Here is a 16,154-nt window from a genome sequence, read left to right as displayed (position 1 = left end):
GAAACCCATGCTGGCACATTTATATAAAACTTATTTTTGATTAGTTTCCATGTGTTCATCAGGGCCCTCCTTATCGGATTATTATAGAAGTCTTTATTAATGCTGCCCTTACCATACCAAAGATATCCGTGCCAGCCATACCTAAGATCCGCACCCTCCCAATTTAATATATCTTTATCTTTTAGTCTAATCCACTCCTTCAACCAGCTCAGATTCCAGGCTTGTTTATATAGTTTAAGATCAGGGAGCACACATCCTCCATTTTCTTTCCTTTCCTTCAAACAGTTCCATTTAATTCTAGCTTTGCCCCCCTTCCAAATGAAGTTCTTTAAATCTTTATTCCATTGATCTAACGTTTTATTATTAATATTAATTGGTCAATTTGAAAAAAGATATAGAATCTTAGGTAGGACTGACATTTTGATGGCGTTAATTCTTCCCAGTAACGATAGATTTAGATACTTCCATTTATTTAATTTTCCCTTGATGTTACTCCACATTTCTTTGTAATTATTATCGTATAGATTCATATTATTATCCGAAATATATATTCCCAAATATCTAACCTTTTTAGTCACTTCACATCCCGTTTTTTATGCAATATTTCTTTCTCAATATTAGTCATATTTTTAGTGATTATTTTAGACTTTTCTGTATTTATATTAATGCCAGATAACCTGCCAAACACATTTATTTCCTTCATCAAACTTTCCACATGCCGGAGGGGTTCTTCCACTATAACCAACAAGTCATCCGCAAACGCTTGTATTTTAAGTTCTCTTCCTTTAACTCTAATTCCCCTGCTTTCTTTATTTCTCCTAATATTATTTAACAAATATTCCAGTATTATAATAAACAGGAGGGGGGAGAGGGGGCAGCCTTGCCTTGTTCCTCTCTTAATATCAAAATCTTCTGATTGTTCCCCATTTAATATTAATCTTGCCGTTTGTTCAGAATATATTTCCTCCACATTCCTCACAAAGTTATTTCCCATGTTCATAATTTTTAGTAAGCAAAACATGAAATCCCACCTAACAGAATCGAACGCTTTGGTTGTAACCTTTAAAGCCCTTCATGGCTTGGGTCCTGACTACTTGCAGGAGAGCCTTCTTCCACACAATCCTCTCGCACTGGAAAAAGTCTCCTGAAGCCCAAGAAGGCTAGATTGGCTACAACAGGGGTAGGCAACCTGCGGCCCACGGGACGGATGCGGCCCGGCAAGGCCTTGGGACCGGCCCCCGCCCGGTCCCGCTGCCGATTGCCACCAGAGCCTTTGGCCTCTCGCGTGAGGGCGTGGGGCCTTTGGCCTATCAGGAGGAGGTGGGCAAGGGGGGGCAAGCAGCAGGCAAGGGGGGCAAGCGGTGGGCAAGAAGGGCAATTGACTATAGAAGCCTCCAAAACATAAATGTATATTAACATTTTTTAAAAAATCAGCAATTTTTTTTGCGTGTCCTCCATTTTAAAAAAGCATCCTCCATTTGAAAATTTTGTCCTACATTTGTCCCAGTTTATTTATTTAATTAATTTTTTAAAAAATTATTTATTTATTTATTTATTTATTTGGCTTTGGCTCCCTAGTTTTCTGAGGGACAGCAACCCGGCCCCTGGCTCAAAAAGGTTGCCTACCCCTGGGATACAACAACCCAGAGGACCTTTTCTTCTGCCTCTCCTAGGCTTTGGAATGACCTGCTGGAAGATATCCATCACATCACCACCTTAGAAGCCTTTTAAAAGGCTGTTAAAATGGATCTCTTTTGGCAGGCCTTTCCAGATTAGGGCTTTTCACTGTCACTGACACAGTTATTGATACCGATACCCCGGCTGCTCTGCATAGATAGAAGTTCTCCCCTCAGCCTCTCCACCCAATCTAGTCTTCACATGCGGTTTAAAGAATAAAGGAGGTAGGAAGGAGCAAGATGTAGATGGCAATAATAAGAACAAAAATAAGAACAAGTGTGATGTATGTTTGAATTGTAATTTTATTGATTGTATGGTTGTTTATTCTGAAAACTAAAAGAATTTGAACATTATTTACAGTTTGACCTCAGTATCTGCTGAGGTTTGGTTTCAGGACCCCACGAAGTAACCAAAATCCCTGGATGTTCAAGTCCTATTACAAACAATGGGTTTGTAGTATGATGTGCCTTACATAAAATGTAAAATCAAGGTTGGCTTTTGGAGGATATATTGAAATGCAGAATCTATGGATCCTGAAAGCTGACTGTGAAATGTTAAAAAGCAATTGAAATCATCCTATTAAGAGAAATGCAACCCATGTAATTGGACTCATGGAGAAGTGGTCAGATGGAACCAAGGAGAATGTGTTTCTTTGGTTGGTTTCCCTGGAAAGAACTGAGAATCTTGTCCAAGGAGGGAGTTGAGTCAGTTGAAGCTGAGAGAAGGAGGAGAGACCTCAGGAGAAGAGCATTTCTCTGGGTTAGTTTGCCTGTTTCCTATTTTATGTTAGTGTTTTGAATACTGTCTTTCTTACAGTGGAACCTACTCCTGCTTTGTGAAGGCATCACAAGTTGGACTGGTTGATCTCACCTGAAAGCATCCTTCTTATTCATCCATTCCTATTGTACATTCTTTGAACTGTATGGTTGTGTTATCTATTAAATTTCATCCCACCTTTCTCCCATGGATGGGTCTCAAGGTGGCTTAGGATACAAAATAAAGAATGAACAAAAGCGTTGTTTAAAAAAAGAACACATACTAGTAAAATAAGGATATTGCTCTTCCTTCGGTTGGAAGTTCGTTCTCCAAGATCTGCAAGGGATAATCTACAAATGTTAACTGGGAGGGAAAGAGGACATTGGAGGACAATGGCTTGGAGTTATATCACATAGAGAGTAGTGAATGGAGACTTCCATGTTAGTGGGTTGGTGAATCTGCTCTGTCTTTTAGTCTGAGCTCTCTCTGGTGCTGACTCTATTTTGGAAATGGGCTCCAGCCCCATGGATGAAAACCTGGAGGAAATTCAATGCCCCAATAATATGGAAGTCACAGTCTGGCAAAGTTTACATGAACTGTGTGAAATGTGGTTTTTGTTTTGCTGTTGTCTGTCCTGAATTTCCCATCTCCACTAAATGACCCCAAGATCAAGCAAGAAGAGAGAAGGAGAAAACCGTGTCTCCTTCCACTTTCTCAACCCCATTTAGAAATGTATGAACCTCTTTCATGGCCATGCTTAGACACAGATTTGCTCCTTAAAAAACACAAGGCTTGTAATCTTTCGCAGAAGACATATTATTTGGGAGGCAGTTCAAGAAAAATCCTACCAGGAAGGTGCCCTCAATTTCTTTTCTAGGCATATAGGCTGGTGGGCTTTTTCATCCACAGTTTTATGGTGGAGGTGGCCTATGACAAACCTCCTTTGAACACAGACAAATGAAGAACTGCCTTCAACTTGACCACTAGTGAACCTGTTAAAAGTTTACATGATGAAGTGAGTTCTGCCTGATATATCCTATGATGCTTTTTCTGAGTTTCACTTAATTTGCTCAGGTAAAATTGTATTTATTTGTTAGACTGTTCTTATCCTTTAAAAAAAATCTTCTCCAGACAAAGGACTTGGAAAGAAGAAAGGTCCCTCCACAAAATTGTCTGGCCTTAAGATGAATGAGAAAGGCATCATGCAAAATGAAGAAGAGACGGCGATCCTGAACCAGACAATTCTTTCTGACCCAGAGGAAGGGAGCCAAGTGAGTCTGGGACACTTTTATGCAATAGGTTCTTGGCCTTAGGAGAAAAGCCGCAATATGGAAAAGGGCACCACCTCATCTTTCTACTCTTTGTTCATTCAAATGGACAGGTTTTCTCTGACCTACGGAGTCAAAGCAGCCCATTTGGATGTTGAATGCGGATTGGAGGATGACTCACATTTGCTGCTGGGATCTTACTGGCATGGATACAGGAACATGGATCTCATAAGAATCAGAGGACGACCTGGAACTAACTGACAAGGTACAGAAGAAGCCTATGCACTTTCCATGGGGTTTTAGAGTTGGGCAGCGTGTTCGCATCTGGCTGTATTGGAAAGAGAGTTAGTTATTCCTCCCCACTGAGAATTTATCCTTAAAGTAACGGAGGTCAGGGCAGGAGAACATTAAATCCACCCCAAACTTTTTACTGAACTCTCTTCCCTCCAATAAATTCAATGCTTCAGACAGTCACGATTAAAACCAACGTTATGTCATTTAGGTATATTTTCATGTTTAAAATATTTTGTAGTAGTTTTCCCTTAGGGCTTGGGAAGCTGTGTATTTTATCCTCCTTTTCCAGGTTAACTCCCATTCTTCCATCTCAATATTGTGTCCTAGATTTCTTGGCCATTGAATCATGTTTTCTTTAACCACTTCAGATTCCATCTCATGTTTTAACAGGATTTTATACAATCTCCCCACAAGTGAACATTTCCTGATAGCAAGCACATTTCCTAATATTTCTGTACTAATTATCTCTATTCCATATGTTTTCATATCCAACAAAAACCTCTCCCTTATTTACCTTCTTCTCTTATTTCCTCTAATGTTTTAAATTTAATCATATTGCCTTGCTTATTTATCAAATCATTGTATTATTGTTGTTGTTGTTGTTGTTGTGCTTCTCCAAACAGATCAAAGCAGCTAACAGTAAACACATCAGTAAAATACTGTAGCAACTTACCATTGTTGCTTCCAAAACCCTCCCAATTCCTTCCATCCAGAATAAAATACAATTAAATCTTAAGCAATTATTAAAACAATTATTAAAAATAGAGCAGGCATTTAGAGCAGTTGTTGAACAATTTATTAAATTAGTAGGAGATTGCTGTAATGTTAATCTGGAAAGCTCTGCTGGAAGATATACATCTTGATCGCCTTTTTAAAACCTTCATGACTGGTGATATATCAGATCTCTTCCGGAGGCTACTCCACAAACTGGGAGCAACAGAAGAGAAAGTCTTCTGGGTAACTGCATGGAGCCTTGTTATTGCTGGCTGCAGTAAGCTTTTACAAGAGGACCTCAGTGTGTGGGGCAGATTATATGGGAGAAGGCAATCCTGTAAATAAGTTGGACACAAGCCATGAAGGTTATAACCAAGATCTTGTACTGTCCCAAGAAATTAATGGGCAGCCAGTGAAGATATGTTAGAATAAGTGTGATGTGGTCACCTCTAGATTTTCCAGTGACCTCTCTGCTGCCATATTTTGGATTAGTTGAAGTTTCCGGACTTGATACAAGGGTAGCCCTATGTAGAGCACATTACAGAAGTCAAGACATGAGGTTACCGGCGCATGCACCATAGTTTGTAGGTCTTCGGGTTCCAGGAAGGGACGCAGTTGGCGTATCAACTGAAGCTGATAACAGGCACTCTTGGCCATCACATCTATCTGATCTGACAACTGGATAGATAGATCCAGGAGCACCCCCAAACTGCAAACACAGTCCTTTAGGGGAAGTGTGACTCCATCCAGGACCAGTTGACAGACCTCCATACCCAGATTAGGATCTCCAACAACACGCACCTCCGTCTTGTCTGGATTCAGTTTCAATCTCTTTTTCCTCATCCAGCCCATTGCTGCCTCAAGACATTCATTCAGAGGGGAGATGCCTTCTTTAGTTGACACTGAGATATCTCTGGATGTCATGAGCATACAAATAGCACCCACCCCATGCCTCCGGATGAACTCTCTTGGCGGTTAGATGTAGATGTTGAATAGCATTGGGGATAGGATGGCGCCCTGAGGAACGCCGGATTTAAGCTCCCTTTTAGAGTAGCAACTGTCCCCAAGCATCTCCATCTGGAATCTGCTTGAGAAATAGGACCGGAACCATTGCAATGCATTGCTCCAATCCCCAATTCCCTCAGACGTTCCAGAAGGATGCCATGGTCAATAGTATCAAAAGCCACTGAGAGGTCCAAAAGCATCAATAGGGTCACACTTCTCCTGTCGATACTCAAGCGGAGATCATCTAAAGTGAGCATAGCAATCTTGACTTCATATCCCATCCTGAAGCCAATTTGAAAAGGGTCTAGACAATCTAATTCTTTCAAGACCACTTGGACTTGAAGAGCAACTGCCCTCTCAATCACCTTGTTTAGAAATGGAAGATGGGGGACTGGTCTGTAATTGTTCATGTCCAAGGGATCTAGGGAGGGCTTTTTCAGAAGCGGCTGTACCACCGCTTCTTTTAAGCAAGATGGAAAATAGCCCTCCCTAAGAGATGCATCTATGATATAGCTCAGGAGAGTCCTAAGTGCATCTCCTCCTTGGAGGACCAGCCATGAAGGGCAAGGGTCGAGAGGGCAAGATGTCTTCTTCACACTTCCAAGGAGCTTGTCCCCATCTTCAGTGCTCACAGATTCAAATTGATCCAGTATGATCTTACTCACAAAGTCACTGGACACCTGACCTATAGCCTCTACAATTTGAATCAAATGTTTTTACTGTTTTCCTGTTTTTATACTATCATTGTTTAATCCAGTTTTTGTATTGGGATCGGGGCATAGGGATTGATTTCTCTTGGATTTTATTGTAACATCGATGTATTTTATTGTTGTAACCTGTCCTGTTTCTCCATGATCGGGTGGCCTAGAAATAAATCTATCATCATCATCATCATCATCATCATCATCATCATCATCATCATCATCATCATCATCTTATGCTGGCATCGTAGAAGTTGGTTCTTCTGTGAGAAATTTTATCTGCGCAATGATCATTCAAAGCATCACACTGAGCTGTGGTAGGCTCTAACAATGCGTTCTGGGAGGTGGGTTTCTGGATCAGGTCCCAGATGCTCCCCTCCCCACTTCAGCAGTCCCTTTATGCTTCTCTTCCCTTGGCACTTTCCCTCCCTCCCTCCCTCCTTCCTTCCTTCTCATCCTTTAACCTACATCTCTTCAAGGGGGTCCAAGGCCCTTGCAGCATTTTCCCAGAACCAGGAGGGGGGTAATCTTTCTGGGGCTCAGGGTCTTTCTGCTGGTTCTCCTTTGCAGGGTTGTTGTGAAGGAAAATCCAGATCCTGTGGGCCAATAAGCCTAGTTCTCAGGTTGCCAGGAGGGTGTCCCTCTCCCCAGAAGGGTCTTTGGGTTCCTCCGTCTGCCTTCTCTTGGCTGTGTCCTAAATTGGGGCTCTTCTCTCCCTCCCAGACAGAGCCCCCTCCCCGAGACCCCAGGGAAAACTCCTCCCACCCGAAAAATTCTCCAAATGAGGCATCAGAATGGGGGGGGGGGGTCTTTCCTCTGCCCCACTTTCCAGGAGGGAGAAGGCTCCCCAAAGCCCTTTTTACATTTGGATCCTGATCCCCTCCATGGCCATGTCTTTCTCCAAGGGTCCCTCCTGACATCTTTTCTCATAATAACCCCCCAAGTACCTGGGCCCAAGGAATCCCCCGAGGAGGAGGCAGAAAAGGAAAGAGGGAGAGGAGGCCTGGCAGGCCCACTTCCTTTGAGGAAGAAGAGGGGCTTCCTTCCTTCTTATAACCCCCAGGGTCCCCAGAAGACCTTCCAGCCATTCCTCTAAACCAGTGATGGAGAACCTTTTACAGACCGAGTGCCCAAACTGCAACCCGGACCCCACTTATTTATTGCAAAGTGCCACGTCCCTCTGGCTTTCTAGTAAGAAACTCTGTCAAACTCTGTGCTAGGTCGATAGCATGTGTGCCCACAGAGAGGGCTCTGAGTGCCACCTCTGGCACACGTGCCATAGGTTCGCCATCACTGCTCTAAACGAACGAGGGTTGTCCCCCATTTCCATCCCTCAGAACAGACTGTGAGGGCAGCAATGCTTCAGGTAGGAGATTGCGCATGCGCACATAAATCCAAAGGCCCCTTCTAATCATGCATACAGATCACCAGGGCTTTACTGCTGCTGTTGTTTATCCCACTGGCGGCCTTTGAGGGAAGGAAAGGAGTGCACCGGGATTTCAGCAGCCTCCCCTTCCTTCCTTCCTTCCTTCCTTCCTTCCTTCCTTCCTTCCTTCCTTCCCTCCCTCCCTCCCTCCCTCCTTCCTTCCTTCCTTCCTTCCTTCCTTCCTTCCTTCCTTCCTTCTTTTGAGGAGATTTTGAAGAGGCCACAATGGAGCCCAGGAAAGGCAGGAAAGGAAAGCTCTGCTTTGGAAATTGTCTCTCTGTGTATACTGTATATACACACATAGATAGATAGATAGATAGATAGATAGATAGATAGATGATAGATAGAGATAGATAGATGTGTGTTTGTCTCTGCTGTTCTTATGGCTGGGAATGGAGCTGAGGACTGAGGAGCGAAGAAAGGGTCAGTTTTGTGCAAATTCACAACTTCTACGCATCAAAGAGTCCAGTGTGTTGAAATAGCAAAGAACTTTATTGAAAACACATAGTCAGAAAATCAGTATTTAAGCCAGAACTGCCCTCCCCAAGCCAAAGAATATATTGAAACCCCAAAACCTAAAACTCCACCTTCTACAAAACCTAGCCCCCACCTACAATTCCCACCATCTATCCCCCATTATTAACCAGCCCCACTTTGCCATCCATCTCACAAGCACAATCTCTCCCTCCAGACATTTGAAGAAGCTGGCTCCCTTTCTCTTACTACCGATCCCCAACTTTCTTCAGCCAACATCCCACAAATTCCGAATGCGATCATTGCTATTCTAGCTAGCTGCAACAAATCCTAGCCCCCCCCATCTAAACTAACCTAAATCACGACCCATAATCCCCAGCCAAATTTATAACCCAAAGCAATTATCTATATTATAGAAATTAAAACCTAAACTTAAAACATAAATTTCAAACATAAAAAGACATATTGACAGAAAAACTTTACAAATAAAATCATAAGGGCCTTTTCTTAGCACCGCTGGATTGAAAAAAATATTTTTGTATTCCTTCTTTACAAAAAAAATGTTTGTTCACTGCTTAGATTTGTGTTGCTTCTCTCCTATGTTGCTTCTCTGGTGATTGAATAGGCCTGACCTCCGAGAAAAGCATTTTCCACACTGCTGGCATTTCTATGGCTTCTTTCCTGTGTGGACTCTCTGATGTCTCACTAGGTTTGACTTCAAAGAAAAACCTTTCCCACAATGCTGGCATTTGTATGGCTTCTCTCCTGTGTGGACTCTCTGATGTATCACTAGGTTTGACTTCAAAGAAAAACCTTTCCCACAATGCTGGCATTTGTATGGCTTCTCTCCTGTGTGGACTCTCTGATGTATCACTAGGCTTGACTGCCGAGAAAAACCTTTCCCACAATGCTGGCATTTGTATGGCTTCTCTCCTGTGTGGACTCTCTGATGTAACACTAGGCATGACTTTGAAAAAAAGCATTTCCCACAATGCTGGAATTTGTATGGATTCTCTCCTGTGTGGACTCTCTGATGTCTCACTAGGTTTGACTTCAAAGAAAAACCTTTCCCACAATGCTGGCATTTGTATGTCTTCTCTCCTGTGTGGACTCTCTGATGTATCACTAGGTTTGACTTCAAAGAAAAACCTTTCCCACAATGCTGGCATTTGTATGTCTTCTCTCCTGTGTGGACTCTCTGATGTATCACTAGGCTTGACTGCCGAGAAAAACATTTCCCACAATGCTGGCATTTGTATGGCTTCTCTCCTGTGTGGACTCTCTGATGTATCACTAGGCTTGACTGCCGAGAAAAACCTTTCCCACAATGCTGGCATTTGTATGGCTTCTCTCCTGTGTGGACTCTCTGATGCCTCACTTGGACTGACTTGGAAGAAAAACCTTTCCCACAATGCTGGCATTTGTACGGCTTCTCTCCTGTGTGGATCCTGTGATGTTCCAAAAGGTGTGACATCTGAGAAAAACCTTTCCCACAATGCTGGCACTTGTATGGCTTCTCTCCTGTGTGGACTCTCTGATGTCTCACTAAGTGTGCCTTCGCAGAAAAACGTTTTCCACAATGCTGGCATTTATGTGACTTCTCTCCTCTTTGGACTCTCTCTTGACTCACAAGTTCTTCTGTAAAGAAGGACAATGACAGATAAGTGAAAATCAGAGTTAAGAGAGGAGGGTGTTACCCCCAGATTTAGCCCCCATTTACCCTTCCCTATTTGACAGTAAATTAATAAAGTTGGTGTGAGTGACCCGAGCATGATCCTGTTCCAGATACCCTAAATCCATGGAAAGATTGTATCCTTACTCATAGCAGCTAGCAAAGAAGAGACTGGATGGGGAGTGCCTTGAGGGAATCAGTGGAAGCAAATAGTCAAAGGACTGTTGAAAAAATATTCCATTAAAAAAGTGCAAAATACTTTGATTGACAGTTGGCATCATTTCCTGTGAGACTGCCATAGAGTCAGAGCCCAAGGCATGATGCAAACAAACTGCAGAGGTCACTTCATGCTGTTTGGCTCCAGATGACTCACAGCCAATACAGTATACATCTCACATGCGAATCGGTGTGGATTGAATTGGTGTGTGAACAAGAGATGGTGAAGTTGATGGAAGTTGGAGAGGAGAGCTTGCAAATATTTGCATTATTAGGAGCAGGTAACTGTTGAAGTTGCCAGATATTGTGTAACTGTGATTATTTGTCGCAGAAATTTTTTGAAACTGATGCAGAAACAACCATGAAATATCATCCAGTTAGTCTGACATCAATACTAGGAAAGATTCTAGAGCAGATCATTAAACAGAGAGTCTGAACATCTAGAAAGCAATGTCATAACCACAAAAAGTCAACATGGGTTTCAGAGAAAGAAGTCATGCCAGACAAACCTGATCTCTTTTTTTGATAAAATTAACAGCTTGTTAGATGAAGGGAATGCTGTGGATATAGTATATCTTGATTTCAGTAAGGCCTTTGACAAATTTCCCCATGACATTCTTGCAAACAAGCTTGTGAAATGTGGGCTAGACAAGGCAACTGTCACATGGATTTGTAATTGGTTGACCGGCCGAACCCAAAGGGTGCTCAAAAATGGCTCCTTTTCATCCTGGAGAGAAGTGACCAGTGGGGTCCTACAGGGCTCTGTCCTGGGCCCAGTGCTATTCAACATCTTTATCAATGACTTGGATGACAGAATTGGGAGCATACATATCAAATTTGCAGATGGCATCAAATTAGGAGGAGTAGCTAATACTCCAGAGGGCAGGATCAAAATTCAAGATGACCTGAATGGACTAGAAAGCTGGGCCAAAGCTAATAAAAATGAAATTCAACACGGAGAAATGTAAGATACTGCACTTAGGGCGGAAAAATGAAATGCACAGATATAGGATGGGCGACACCTGGCTGAATGAAACTATGAGTTAAAGAGATCTAGTAGTCCAAGTAGACCACAACTTGAAAATGAGTCAACAGTGCGACGCAGCAGCTGAAAAGGCCAATGCAATTTTAGGCTGCATCAAGAAAAGTATAGTGTCTAGATCAAGGGAAGTAACAGTGCCACTCTATTCTGCTTTGGTCAGGACCCACTTGGAATATTGTGTCCAGTTCTGGGCACCACAGTTTAAAAAGGATGTGGAGAAACTGGAGCATGTCCAAAGGAGAGCAACTAAAATGGTGAAGGAAGCCATGCCCTACGAGGAATGACTTAGGAAGCTGGGGATGTTTAGCCTAGAGAAGAGAAGGTTGTGATATGATGGCCCTGTTTAAATATTTGAAGGGATGTCATGTTGAGGAGGGAGCAAGCTTGTTTTCTGCTGCTCCAGAGCTTAGGACCCGGAACGATGGATGAAAGCTACAGCAAAAGAGATTCCACATCACCATTAGGAAGAACTTCCTGACAGTAAGGGCTGTCCGACAGTGGAACACACTCTTTCCTCAGAGTGTAGTGGAATCTCCCTCCTTGGAGGTCTTTAAGCAGAGGCTGGATGGCCATCTGTCAGGGATAATTTGATTTGGATTTCCTGCATGGCAGGGGATTGGACTGGATGGCTCTTGCGGTCTCTTGAAATAATTATGACATAGAATCAGTCTACTGTTTTAAGTCTATATTTCTCAAAGTTATTTGGGACAATTTTTACCTGCAAGGTTTAGGATTTCATTTTATGAACTGATGTTTATCCTTAGTGCTAGGATGCAGTTTACTTATTGTGATGCTTTGTGATACTTGTTTTTACTTTGTTTGTTTTTTTAAGCTGGCCATGTGCCATAATAAATTATTCATTTATTCATTTGAATTATTTTGCAACTCAAGATAAAGAACCTCCAAGGACTTGAATGAAATCTACTGCGTCTGTGACTTATTTTTAAGTGTGGAAAGTGGTCAGTGTATTGCCAATACCTATATCTAGATATTTGCTTCCATACTCTGCCATGTTATTGTTGAGCTGCATCTGGGAGCGTCACCCTCAGATTGTAGTGTACCTTGGATTGTGAACGCGATCGAAATTCAGAGCCAACAAGGACCTGAGAGGCGGTGTGCTAATCCCTTTTGTCTGAGGTATGTGCATCAAACACCCACTGCATTCAATTCGTGTTCACGCCATTCTTTCCCCACCCAGGAAATATTCTAAAGAGATATAAACCTTCCCGAACCCTCAGTTTCTGCCCCAAGCACCAATTTCAGTATAAATGTCAGGCCCAACTTGCTGTTCTTCAGTGTCAGTCCAGTTACAGACAGACACTCTGTTTGTTTTCTTGGCTAAGCACCTCAATGCACTCACCAACCCCAATTGTCGCAGGAACTACTGACCTCTCCCCATTCCAAATCCTCAACAATTGGGATAAAGCTCTGGATAGCTAATAGATACCTTTAACATCTATTCACCACTCCCACCTTTGTTACCTAGGTCTTGAACACTTATATATATAGTATGTGTGTCTGTGTATTTTCCTTTCCCCCTAAATGAAACACAAAAACCTATTTCAAATGCCTCTGACATACTCTTTGATTCAGGACCTGCTATAGCTGGGCTGGATCCAGAGGTCACTGTTGCCCCAGGAAAACTATCTCGTTCTATTGAGCTAAGTACCAAATTCTTCTAAAAGCATAGCACTTGTGGGTGTCCTCCCCAGACTCCAGCATTTTCGGTAACAAAGGGCCTCTTGAATCAATCATGGAGCTAAGCAAGCTCAGGATGGAAAAGAAACATTAGACAAAAAGCAGATTTTTTGTTCCCCATTCTTCCCTTCATAGACATTACTCATAACTGATCATAGAATCATAAAATCGTAGAGTTGGAAGAGACCACAAGGGTCATCCAGTCCAACTGACTGCCCTGCAGGAACTCTCAATCAAAGCATCGCCGAAAGATGGCGATTCAATCTCTGTTTAAAGACCTCCAAGGAGGGAGACTCCACTACACTTCGAGGAAAGAATGTGTTCCAATATCAAACAGCCCTTACTGTCAGGAAGTTGCTTTGATTCTATCATTCTAAAGTGGAAACAAAGCACTCTGACAGTGAATGATGAAAGGGCCCTCAGTCTTCACAGGAAGGGCAATGGATTCAGGTTCCTTACCCACAAAGGCCACATTCTCATAATTCTCCATCATCACAGAACTGTATGTAAGTTTCTGCTTCTTTGTCAACAGTTTCCATTCCTCCTCGGTGAAATATACTGCTACATCCGCAAAGGTCACCTGCAATAGAAAATAGCCTTATCCAGAGAGTAACTAAGCAAAAGGGGAGGAAAGCACATGGTGCATCGCAAATATTATTTCAACACTTCAGAAATCAGTCCAGGAAATAAACTTTAAATTCTGCAAGAAAGCAAAAAGCTACAGCCTTTGAGATCCAGTTTGTCTCGAATCCTTTCAATATAATAAACAATATAATTTAGACCATTTCTGAGATATTATTGATTGATTGGGATACTGATTACCCCAACATGTAAAGTACATTTAGTCACCAAGGAATTATAGTGAATTTAGCCATATCTCTCCTAATTTCAAAAACAGTTCTGGGGAGTACTCTGGGCTTGAGGGCCACCGGGCCCATCCCCAATTTATTTTCAGAGAAATTCTTCCATATCCCTCAGCATTTCACAGATGGGGAAAGCAAGACACATGTGGACAAGCAACACCAGAAGGAGTTCAAGATGGCCAGAGTTGTTAATGATGAAGATCACACAAGTGAGGAAGGGCACAGCAGTTTGCTTTTGCTTCTGACTCCTGGCAAGGGCAAGGCCCTGCCCCTTTCTCTCCTCCCCTCTCCCTCTTTTGAGTTGATGCGCTGGACACGTCTTTTGAACTTGGAACACGTTTTGCAGCAACTGAAGTGAACTGAGAAGAAGAGGGAAAGTGGGAGCAGGAGAGAGAAATGGGTCATTTTCAAAGCCCTTGAAAAAATGAGGTGACATTAAGCAGGACTCCCTCTGGCAAACTTGGACAGTTGTTCTCCGCTTGCTTTCATGAGCCAGCCCAGCAGTGACCCAGATGAAACTAATAGTCAAGATGGCAATTTACCAAAGAGTTGTTGCACCTCGGCAGCCTCTTCTTCTTGGAGCTCAACTCCCTCCGCTTGGCCTCTGTGTCAGCCATCAGGTAGGCAGGGGGTTCCTGGTGGGCCTGCACTTTGGTCACTTCCAGCAAAAGATACCGCAAAGCAGTGTACAAGGGGGCCAAGATGAAGTTCCTGAGAAAAGAGACCAGGGTTAGGCTTCGTTTGGAAAGAAACCTTGTAGCATTCAAAGCCACAAAGATGGAGTTCAAGCATCCTGCTGGTGACATACGCAGGTGACATATGCCTCCTTTGGGCCAATTGAGAGATGGGCATCCCTTCCTCCCTCTGCACCAAACAAAGCCCCTTGGACCTAGCATAGACTCACAGCAGCTCCCCTACACAAGTTACTCCATACCTTGTTAGATTAGCTGGGGATCAGGGGATGGGAAATTGGGAAAGGCCCTGGTTATGTCCCCATAGCTAGATGTGCAATGAGTTTATCATCTGCTGAAACCTGCAGAGTTCCCCAGTGGCCCTCAGAGGAAAATGTCTTCGTTTTGCTTCTGGCTACAGAAACACAGCTGGATTCATCTCCAATACCTCGCACCAAACACTCTCACCAGGCAAGAAATGGTCATGCGGGATGGCTTCCACAACTCGATGGTAATACCTGGGTCAGTGAATGGCCAGTTGTAGCCTGATTCCACCTGGAGCAACACTGGAGCATGGAGGGTTCTGCTGGGTCAGGCTGTCTGGCCTGGTGGCCCCTCATTCTCCCAGTGGCCAAACCAGTTGCCGTCCATCCCCCAGGGAGGCCCCCGGTCAGACAGGGCAGGAAAGGAGCTCTCTCTTCTCTAGTTGTCCCATGGGATCCAGCCCTCCTCCCCAATTGCCATGGCAGCCTTCTGCATGCAGAGAAGTCACAATCCTGAGAGTGCCTTTGCCCACATAGAGATTGCCCATTTTCCACACTATTGCCTGGCCATGTTGGCTTGGGAATGTCCTGTTCTTGCCACATAGAATCATAGAATCATAGAGTTGGAAGAGACCCCAAGGGCCATCCAGTCCAACCCCATTCTGCCATGCAGGAACTCTCAATCAAAGCATCCCCGACAGATGGCCAGCCAGCCTCTGCTTGAAGACCAAGGAAGGAGACTCGACTGCACTCTGAGGAAGGAGTCTATTTCAATGTTGAACAGCCCTTACTGTCTGGAAGTTTCTCCTAATGTTGAGGTGGAATCTCTTTTCCTGGAGCTTGCATCCATTGTTCCGGTTTCTAGTCTCTGGAGCAGCAGAAAACAAGCTTGCTCCCTCCTCAATATGACATCCCTTCAAAAATTTAAACAGATCTATCATATCACCTCTTAACTTTCTCTTCTCCAAGCTAAACATCCCCACCTCCCTAAGCCATTCTTCATAAGGCATGGTTTCCAGACCCTTCACCATTTTAGTTGCCCTCTATGATTATATGATTTATATCCCAGGTGGAGAAATTCCGGCCCCTGGGCTGGATAAGACCTGTATTACTTTATGGATCTGATACACAACCTCCCCTCATTTTGCCCCCTTTTTCATTTAGACACTGGTGAAAATAATCATTTCATTTTTCCAAAAGAGACAAATCTCTGAGTTTAACTGCTGTGTTAATAATAATAATAATAATAATAATAAATGTATGTATTTACCACCTTTCCAAAAAGATCGGAGCGGTTTAAAAATTGACAATTACAAAATGTGTGTGTTTGTGTGTGTCAGTCATAGCAGTTGCATGAAGTATGCACCTCCTCCCTCTGCTTGCTAAAGCCACACAGAAATTGAGGCATGTACAT

General features: G+C 43.2%; 2 protein-coding genes across 2 annotated transcripts in view; both read right to left on the bottom strand.

Annotated features, from left to right (window-relative positions):
• Positions 1-16,154, bottom strand: part of LOC149301585 (uncharacterized) — a 339,201-nt gene that overhangs the window by 29,481 nt on the left and 293,566 nt on the right. The gene's annotated exons all lie outside the window — the stretch shown is intronic.
• On the bottom strand, positions 8,821-10,002 carry LOC149301588 (uncharacterized; the record flags this gene model as incomplete). The annotated part of the gene is made up of 1 exon (XM_089484319.1): positions 8,821-10,002. A coding segment is annotated over one exon (1,020 nt), but the record flags the coding sequence as incomplete, so codon positions are not given.

The sequence above is a fragment of the Sceloporus occidentalis genome, unplaced genomic scaffold, assembly GCF_023333645.1.
Source record: "Sceloporus occidentalis isolate IW3139 unplaced genomic scaffold, rSceOcc1.0.p SCAF_21, whole genome shotgun sequence".
NCBI lineage: Eukaryota > Metazoa > Chordata > Lepidosauria > Squamata > Phrynosomatidae > Sceloporus > Sceloporus occidentalis.
Note: the sequence above shows the minus strand (reverse complement) of the source record. Positions and strands in the feature narration are given on the sequence as shown.